The 10,284-nt window shown below is 38.6% G+C and overlaps 1 protein-coding gene across 13 annotated transcripts in view; it reads left to right on the forward strand.

Annotated features, from left to right (window-relative positions):
• Positions 1 to 10,284, forward strand: part of MGA (MAX dimerization protein MGA) — a 168,554-nt gene that overhangs the window by 102,191 nt on the left and 56,079 nt on the right. For all 13 annotated transcript variants that reach the window (XM_037739445.1, XM_037739454.1, XM_037739447.1 and 10 more), the window contains 3 exons: positions 6,962 to 7,093; positions 7,329 to 7,433; positions 8,801 to 9,462. In XM_037739445.1, coding sequence (XP_037595373.1) covers positions 6,962 to 7,093; positions 7,329 to 7,433; positions 8,801 to 9,462 — 899 coding nt within the window. The remainder of the gene's footprint in view (positions 1 to 6,961; positions 7,094 to 7,328; positions 7,434 to 8,800; positions 9,463 to 10,284) is intronic.

A 10,284-nucleotide genomic window follows, 5' to 3' on the forward strand; every position in this document is an offset into this window, starting at 1 on the left:
TGCCACCATGCCCAGCTGATTTTTTGTATTTTTAGTAGAGACGGGGTTTCACCATGTTGACCAGGATGGTCTCGATCTCTTGACCTTGTGATCCACCCGCCTCGGCCTCCCAAAGTGCTGGGATTACAGGCATGAGCCACCACGCCCGGCCCTAAAATTTAATTCTTGAAGTAATTTGTTAAATATCATCTTCATAATGTCATATTTCTTTGCTCTGCTATTAACTATAATTTCATTATTCTTTAGAAAATAGCACTTATACATCTTTTGAGCTGAAAACCCTTGAAAACTAGAAAGGTTTTTGAGTTTGCTTTTGTTTTTTTGGAGACAGTCTCGCTCTGTCGTTCATGCTGAAGAGCAGTGTTGTGATCTGGGCTCACCGGGTTCAAGCAATTCTCCTGTCTCAGCCTCCTGAGTAGCTGGGACTACAGGCATGTGCCACCACACCCAGCTAAGTTTTTGCATTTTTAGTAGAGACGGGGTTTCACTGTTTTAGCCAGGATGGTCTCAATCTCCTGACCTCGTGATCCGTTCACGTCGGCCTCACAAAGTGCTGGGATTACAGGTGTGAGCCACTGCGTCTGGCCTTGAATTTGCTTTAAAATTGGGAAAGCCATGTTGATTAAGCCTAGGAAATTGTTTTTATTGTTGTTGGTAGTTTTGCTTAAAAATAAAATAAGATACTTAATTTTTCTTTCCATAGTACTATATTTTTCTGTTTGCTATGCTACCTTTGCTGTATCTACATTGGTCTGCTTTTTAAGTCTATTAGTTAATCTGAAATTATCATCTGTCTTTGCATTTTAAATGTTTGTTTAAAGCATTTCTCTGTCATTGTTACCAAGTCACTTATTGTCAGTTTTTAGAGTAAGCTGTATATTTTAGAAGAGTTTTAGATTTATGGAAAAATGAGGAACATAGTATAGAGAATTCCTGTTTTTTTCCCACTTCTAATTCTCAGCATCCAGAATTTCTCCTATTAATATCTAACATTAGATTGGTACATTTGTTACAGTTAGTGAACCAGTACTGATACATTATTAATTAAAGTTCATACTTTATTCGGATTTCCTTAGTTTTTACCCAGTGTCCTTTTTTTTGCATCTAGGGTTCCATTCAGGATGCCACAATACTTTTATTAGTGATGTCTCCTTAGAATCTTCCTGGTTGTGACGGTTTCTCAAGATTTTGTGTTTAATGACCTTGACAGTTTTGAAGAGTCAGGTATTTTTATAGATGTCCCTCAGTTGAGACTTACTATCCCATAATATCAAGGGTACATATATTCAGCATGATTGATTTATCACTATTGATGTTGACTTTGATCACCTGATTGAGATATTGTCAGTTTCTTCACTGTGAGGTTAACCTCCCCTGCCCCTGCTTCTCTCCATACTGTACTCTTTGGAAGGAAGTCATTATACTTAGCTCACAATGTGTGAGAAGTTAGATTGTACCTCCTTGAGTGTAGCCTATCTGTGTAAGTTATTTGGAGTTATTTTGTACCAGAGATTTGCCTACTCTTCATTTTAAAAAGTTTACTTTTCAGGTGAAACCCTGTCTTACTTAAAGTACAAAATTAGCTGGGTGTGGTGGTGTGTGCCTGTAATCCCAGCTACTCGGGAGACTGAGGCAGGAGAATCTCTCCTGGGAGGTAGAGATTGCAGTGAGTGGAGATCTTACCACTGCACTCCAGCCTGGGCAACAGAGCAAGACTCCATCTCAAAAAGAAAAAAAAAAATCGCTTATCAGTATGGACTCTTGTCAGTTTTTTTGTTTTGTTTTGTTTTATTTTTTGGTTTTTGTTTTTGAGTCAGGGTCTTGCTTTGTCACCCAGCCTAGGCTGTAGTGCGGTGAGGTGAACATGGCTCATTGCAGCCTCAACCTCCTGAGCCCCAGTGATCCCATGTTAGCCCCCCAAGTAGCTGGGACTACAAGCACATGCCATCACACCTGGTTATTTTTTTTTTTTTTTTTTAGAGATGGGGTTTCGCCATGTTGCCCAGGCTGGTCTTGAACTCAAGCAATCTGCCTGCCTTGGCCTCCTGAATTGCTGGGATTCTAGGTGTGAGCCATTATGTCTGGTCAGTTTTAATGTTGATTTACTTTGTGAGTAATGACAATATTTCAAGAACTCATTCCCACTTTAAAAAAAAATTATTTATTAAAATTGTTTTATTTTTCCTTAAAATATATATTTTATAATATTTTAGAGATGGGTCTCGCAGTTTTGCCCGGGCTGGTCTCAAACTCCTGGCGTCAGTCTATCCTCCCAAGTCTATCCTCCCAAGTAGCTGGAATTACAAGTTTGAGCCATGGTGCCCTGCAGTTAAAAAAAAAAAATTCTGAATGTTATATTAAATAAGTGATTAGCTGGAGTTTTCCGTATAGTATATGCTTTTCTGTTCTATGTTTACAACTTACATAGGTGTTCATAGAACTATAAACGTCTTGAGTGTGCTTTTGCATTTCAGTGGGTTTAGCTAGCAATAGGCATTTTTCGCTGTATCTTTTCTTAGGTGAATCTGCCTTTGCTTAAATCTAAAGGTTATCTCTTTCAGCTTTATCTTTATGAGTCTTTTTGTAATTTTGAAACCTCCGCCTCCTAGATTCAAGTTACTCTTCTGCCTCAGCCTCGCAAGTATCTGGGACTACAGTTGCATGCCACCGTGCAGGCTAATTTTTATATTTTTAGTAGAGATGGGGTTTCACCATGTTAGCCAGGATGGTCTTGATCTCCTGACCTCATGATCCACCTGCCTTGGCCTCCCAAAGTGCTGAGATTACAGGTGTGAGCCACCATACCTGGCTTTTTTGTAATTTTTTAAAGAAGTAGCTTCTAATATGGTGAAATGAAGCAAAACCATTTAGAAGTATAGTTTAAACTGACATATGTAGACAGTATTTTAAGTTCTAAATAGGCTCTGGTTGAATGAAAATATAAAAAGATTTTAGGTTTTTCACAATATGCTTTCTATGAATTATTCTGCTATATTATTTTCTGTAAGCTAAAGTTATTTATGCCCATTTCACATGAAATCAGCTGAGTCTAGGTCTCAGGGGTCAGTTACTTGGGGGGAACAATTTTCTTGCATGCTCAGGAAAGTCTGGATAAACTAAATTGGGTATTACATTAAACAAGGTTTATGTGCCATTGACCTTTCTATTTTAGGGCTTGTAAGAAAATTTGTATTTTTAAAATAAATTATATTTGGCCTTTTTGTTTGTTCTTAGGATTCGGTATTATTGTGTAAGGAAGCAGTTAAAATAGACAAGTAAATACAGACGAAAATATCTAGGAAACACAGTCTCTAAATATATATATATATTTTTTTGCCATGGAATCTTACTCTGTTGCCTAGGCTGGAGTGCAGTGGTGTCATCCTGGCTCACTGCAACTTTTGTCTCCCGAGTTCAAGTGATTCCTGTGCCTCCGCCTCCTGAGTAGCTGGGATTACAGGCACGCATCACCACTCCTGGCTAGTTTGTATCAGTAGTAGAGACGGGGTTTCACCATGTTGACCAGGCTGGTCTTGATCCCCCGACTTCAGGTGGTCTGCCTGCCTCAGCCTCCCAAAGTTCTGGAATTACTGGTGTGAGCCAGTGTGCCCAGCCTCTTTGTATTTTTTTTTTTTTTTTAAAGAAACAATATCTCACTATGTCGCCCAGGCTGATCTGAAACTCCTGGTCTCGAGTGATCCTCTGGCCTTGGCCTCCCAAAGGGGTGGGATTACAGGCATGAACCACTGTGCCTGGCTGATTGTCTAAGTCTAGATTTTTATGTGTCTGCCTCCTTGCCAGTATGGCACGTTTTTTACACCTTTATTCTTTTCTTTCTCTATTGACAGTTGTTCTGTCAGTTTTTGTTATTAATAATAAGTAATTTTGTTTTATCAGAACACTATAGTATCTCATTTGATTGTTTAGGATTCATTTTCACCTGAATTTGGGCGCTAGCTTCTTGATTTCTGGTTTCACCCTCTTTTCCTCCTCTCCTTTCCTTGTTATTTCTTACTTATTCTAACTTAGTTAATACTATATTTTTTATATATATATTCTATATATATAAATTATATATTAGTTATATCATTTATTATGTTGTATTATATATATAGAAAATATAAAAGGTAAACAAAATAGTTTTAAAATACATAACATATATAACTGTATTTTTAGTAGTTTTACTAGATTCATTTGGCATTTGGGCTTTCCAGGTTTTGTTTGTTGTATTTTGTTTGGTTTTGTTTTTTGAGACAGAGTCTCCCTCTGTCGCCCAGGGTGGAGTACAGTGGTGTGATCTCGGCTCACTGCAATCCCTGTCTCCTAGGTTCAAGTGATTCTCCCAAGTCAACCTCCTGAGTAGCTGGGAGTACACGCCCGTCTAATTTTTGTAATTTTAGTAGAGGTGGAGCTTCACCATGTTGGCCAGGCTGGCCTCGAACTCCTGACCTGAGGTGATCTACCCACCTCAGTCTCCCAAAGTGGCAGGGTTACAGGCGTGAGCCACTGTGCCTGGCCTCAGATTTCTTCTTGTTTACCTCTCATAAGGACTTATTTACCCTCTGCTAACTATTAAAAGTCAATTGAGGAAACATAACACTAAAGCTTCTTCTTTTTTTTTTTTTTTTAATTCAAGACAGCATCTTCCTTTGTTGCCTAGACTGGAGTGCAGTAGCACAGTCATGGCTCACTGCACCCTCAACTTCCTGGGTTCAAGCAGTCCTCTGCCTCAGTCTTCTGAGTAGCTGGGATCACAGCCGTGTGCAATTACACCCAGCTAATTTCTGAATTTTTTTGTACAGATGGAGTCTCACTCTGTTGCCCAGACCAGTCTTGAACTTTTGGATGCAAGCAGTCCTTCTGCTTTGGCCTTCCAAAGTGGTGGGATTACAGGTGTGAGTCATCAAGCCCCAGCCTGAGAAATTTCTTTTATCTCTCTGAGACCATCTGCTTTACAGAGAAAGTGTAGTAAATTCTCAAGGCATACAACTGTGTATGGTGGATTGGTTTTCTTTTACTGTTGAGAAAACTAAAGAGAAGTTTAGCCCAAGTCATACAATTAAAAAGTATTAAAGACAAGATGAGAAACCATTGTTTTGACTCATAATCCTTTATTTCCCACAGTTGACTGGGAGCATGAGGAAATAATGTTTTGTTTGATATTTTAATTATATTGTGTGATTAAACAAAATAAATACGTAATACAATAAAAATATGGTAAAGAACTGGAATTGCAAACTAAAACAAAATCTTTTTTTTTTTTTTTTTTTTTTTTTTTGAGACAGAGTTTCATTCCTGTTGCCCAGGGTGGAGTGCAATGGTGCGATCTTGGCTCACCGCAAACCTCCACCTCCTGAGTTCAAGCGATTCTTCTGCTGCAACCTCCTGAGCAGCTGGAATTACAGGCATGCCCCTACATGCCCAGTTAATTTTTTATTTTTGGTGGAGACGGGATTTCTCCATGTTGGTCAGGCTGGTCTCGAACTCCCGATCTCAGGTGATCTGCCCGTCTTTGCCTCCCAAAGCGTTGGGATTACAGACCTGAGCCACTGCGCCCGGCCTTTTTTTTTTTTTTTTTTTTTTTTGAACTGTTGGTCACAAGTGGTCTTCCTGTCTCAGTCTTCCAAGTAGTTGGGACTATAGGTGCATGCCACAGTGCCTGACTTGCCATCTTTTGTTCAGATAGATTTTATGTAGAGGGTACCATGTGGTTCATAATCTACCTAATGTCTTTACATGTTAGAGAACCAGCACTATGTGAGCTTTTTATTGGGAACTTATACTTGTGCCTTTTAATGGCTTTACAGTGATACTTAACACTTTGCTTTTTTTTTTTTTTTTTTGAGATGGAGTCTTCGTCCGCCAGGCTGGAGTGCAGTGGTATGATATTGGCCCATTGCAACCTTTTCTCCCAGTTTCAAGTGTTTCTCCTGCCTCAGCCTCCCAAGTAGCTACCGGCACATGTCACCACACCTAGCTAATTTTTGTATTTTTAGTAGAGATGGGGTTTCACCATGTTGGCCAGCTGGTCTCAAACTCCTAACCTCAAGTGATCTGTTCGCCTCAGCCTCTCAAAGTGCTGGGATAACAAATGTGAGCCACTGGGCACAGCTGATACTTAACACTTTCCCTTTGAACTTTTTTGGCCTCAGTTTTATTAAACTCTAAGTTAAATAACTTCCCAAAAGATTGCCTCTTAACCTATACATAAGGAAGTCATAATATTTTTAGGCTTGATTAACCATAAATGTCAATAATAACTAGAGAACCAGTAGTCATAATTAGGCCAGCAGCTTAGTCTATGGCAAGTTCGTATTAATGGCCTTAGAAACTATCTGGGCCACAAAGAGTTAAAGCACAAAAGATCTGAATTTTGCCATTTTTAAATTAGTTATCTTAATAAATTACCACAAACCTAGCAACTTAAAATGATATGTTTACTGTTACGGTTTCTGTGTGTCAGCAGTCTGGGTATTGCTTAGTTGGGTACTTTGCTTATGGTCTCATCAAAGCTAGAGTTAAAATACTGGCCAGGCCTGGTTTCTCAAAGACTTGGTTGGAGAAGGATCTGCTTCCAGTTTCCCTTAGCTCGTTGGAAAAATTTATTTCATTGCAGCTCCAACAAGATGGATAACTTGTGTTATCACATGCACATTATCATGCCCGTCCTATTTCCCTTGCCACATTCTGTTGGTTAGAAACAAATTAGAGGCCCTGCCTACCGCACTCAGCAGGGTGAGGGGGGTTATACAAATGTGTAATACCAGATGGTATGGATCATGGGGACACCTTAAAGTGAATCTTTCACTGTTTTTTTTTTCATTGCTTTTGCTCTTCACTGTCTCCTTTGTCTCTCTTGACTTTACCCCTTACCATCTCCCAGGCACAAGTTAAAAAAAAGAAGGGAGATAATATGATTTATGATTGATCCATGGGAATATGATTTCCTTTTTTCTTGTAGTGGGCTTAAAATTGAATTCAGTGGATCCAACAATGAGCATTGATCTTAAATACTTGGGAGTACAGTTACCTTTGGCTCCAGCCACTAGCTTTCCATTTTGGAACCTTACAGGAACCAACCCTGCCTCTCCTGGTGAGTATGTAACATTTGCAACGTCAAACACTATTTTTCTTGAAGTTTACGTTATTTGTGATGTAAGTAAAAAGCTACATTTATTGGTGATACTTAAGATCGGTCTAAGATATTTTGTTGTTAAAGTTTTGATAAGTGATTTATATACTTATAAATTGAAGTTTTATTAATTAATTAGGTCCATAATATTGGCCTGCTAGAAGTTTGGTCATTTCTTTGACTTTTTCTTTTATAGATGCGGGATTTCCCTTTGTTTCTAGGACAGGGAAAACCAATGATTTCACTAAGATCAAGGGATGGAGGGGAAAATTTCATAGTGCTTCTGCATCTAGGAATGAAGGTAATTCGTTTTTAAAAATTCTGTAAATGTTCTGAAACATGTAACCAACAACCTTTTGTTAAAAGTAAGCCTTCGTTGTTTTTCTTCATCCTTTCTCTCCATGATTTAAAATGAACTGAAAATACTCGTCTTTTGCTGTTTTCTGTCTGCTACCCACTTTCCTATAGTCACAACCCTGAGGTTCAGTTGGGCTTAAATAATTGCTGCAGACTTTTTAACAGCATTTCTGTTGTTTCTATTCCTGCAATTACAGAAAACATCATTCTCAAGCATTAGTTTAGAACTGTATACTTCAGAGTTGTATAGTGATTCCTGATAGTCTTATACTTAAAAGTAAACTTCTAATCCAAGCATTTTGACTGTGTCCTTCTTGGTCTCCTTTTTTAGTGCTTTTCCTTGTTCGCTGAGTTTGTTTGCAATTTATACTCTTAACTAGATAAATATGCCAGTTGTCCAAATTAGTTTTTCTCACCTTTGAATCTTTTCACTATGTTTATAACAGTGTAATCCATGTCTTTGTACTTAATTTTTTTGTTTCTTAAAAACTAAATTTTATGGCTGGACATAATGACTTATGCCTGTAGTCCCAGCACTTTGGGAGGCCGAAGTGAGTGGATTGCCTGAGCTCAGGAACTTGAGACCAACCTGGGTAACATGGTCAAAACTCCTCTCTACAAAAAATGCAAAACAACTAGATGTGGTGGCGCATTCCTGTAGTCCCAACTACTTGCCACGGCGCCTGGCCAATCTCTTAAATAATCTTTTGGCCTTCTGTTGAGGCCTGCTTTAATTTAATTCTTTTTTTTCCCCTGTTACGTTTTTACTTATCTTTCGTCTCTTTACTTAGGTCAAATATTGTTAAAGGTTGAATATTCTTAGGTTAATTATATTGTTAGGACTTCTTAAACATTAGTACCTCAATAAATGATGTAATGTGATCATTTTAGGGTAAGACATAATTTTAGAGAATGGATTTTAATGTGATTAGTGCCCAAGACTAGAGAATGGATTTTAATGTCATTAGTATCTGAGACTCATTCTCGTCACTTGTTTTTTTTTTTTCTTTTTCTTTCTGAGGAAAGATAGTTTATTTATTAATGAATTTATTTTTTAAAATTTATTTTTTTATAGACAGGGCCTTGCTATGTTGCTTAGGCTGGTCTTGAACTCCTAGCCTCAAGCGGTCCTCCTGCTTCTTCCTGACAAAGTGCTGGATTATAGATTTGAGTCACTTTGCCCACCTAAGGGATAGTATAGAAGATTCAGTAGCTTGTAGCTCAGAATTCTTGGCCTTTTTTAGTGTTTTTGTGGTGATTCACAAATCTGTCCTAGATTTCTTTAAGCATTTTGTGTTTTCTTGTTTCTAGGTGGAAATTCAGAAAGTTCACTGAAAAATCGTTCTGCTTTCTGTAGTGATAAGCTAGATGAATACTTGGAAAATGAAGGCAAGCTGATGGAAACAAGCATGGGTTTCTCTTCTAATGCTCCCACATCTCCTGTGGTGTACCAGCTTCCCACCAAGAGTACCAGCTATGTACGAACACTAGATAGTGTACTAAAGAAGCAATCTACTATTTCCCCTTCTACCTCTTACTCTTTGAAACCTCATTCTGTAGCACCTGCCTCTCGAAGGGCAAAGTCTCAAAATAGACAGGCAACTTTCAGTGGCCGAACAAAATCATCTTATAAATCCATTTTACCATACCCTGTTTCACCAAAGCAGAAATACTCTCATATGATTCTAGGAGATAAGGTTACCAAGAATTCTTCAGGCACCGTCTCAGAAAATCAGGTGAATAACTTTGTTGTGCCAACTTTAGATGAAAATACATTTCCAAAGCAGATTAGTTTGCGGCAGGCACAGCAGCAGCAGCAGCAACAGCAACAGGGAAGTCGCCCTCCAGGCTTGTCTAAATCTCAGGTGAAGCTAATGGATCTGGAAGACTGTGCGCTTTGGGAAGGAAAACCAAGGACATATATCACAGAAGAGCGAGCAGATGTATCCTTAACAACTCTACTTACAGCCCAAGTAAGTAGCTGCTGTTTTCTGGAGGCATATTAGTATTTGGCTAGAAAAAGTGTGAGGTTAGTGAGGGGAAATGGGAACCGGACTTTTTGGCAGGGTGATCAGCCAGTTTTTAGCATTTAGAACCTTTGTGAGAACTAAGGTGATGTCGTCCCCATTCATTGTTCTTTACCAACTAGACACTCAGATGTAGATTCCCCGCCAGCAGAGGGAGACAGTACAATTGCACTTTTGAATAACACCTCTCTCCTGTATAAAGGCAGCTGGCCATTCTCAAAATCTCTAATTTCATTCTCCAACATATGGGAAAGTATATTTGCTGATCTTGTTAACACAACTTTGAAATTTGTGCTTTTATTATTTTTTTGAGATGGAGTCTCGCTCTGTTGCCCAGGCTACCGTGCAGTGGCAGGATGTCAGCTTACTGTAACCTTCATCTCCCAGTTTCAAGCAATTCTCCTGCCTCAGCCTCCCAAGTAACTAGGACTGAAGGCACATGTCACTGCACCTGGCTAATTTTTAGTGGAGACGGGATTTCGCCACGTTAGCTAGACTGATCCCGGACTCCTGACCTCACGTGGTCTACCTGCCTCGGCCTCCCACAGTGCTGGAACTACAGGCTTGAGTCATCACACCTGGCCTGAAAATTATGCTTTTAAAATATACTAAATCCCAGGAAATTCAAAATTAAAATCTGTGGAGAAAAGCCTTTTGTCTTTTGTGAAATTTTGTATTAATAATTTTTTACTTATTTTATTTTTATATTTAAAGAATTTTATGGCAAGGGATGTAGGAAGTAATTTTTTTTTTTTTTTTTTTTTTTTT

The sequence above is a fragment of the Cebus imitator genome, unplaced genomic scaffold, assembly GCF_001604975.1.
Source record: "Cebus imitator isolate Cc_AM_T3 unplaced genomic scaffold, Cebus_imitator-1.0 Scaffold70, whole genome shotgun sequence".
NCBI classification, from domain to species: Eukaryota; Metazoa; Chordata; class Mammalia; order Primates; family Cebidae; genus Cebus; species Cebus imitator.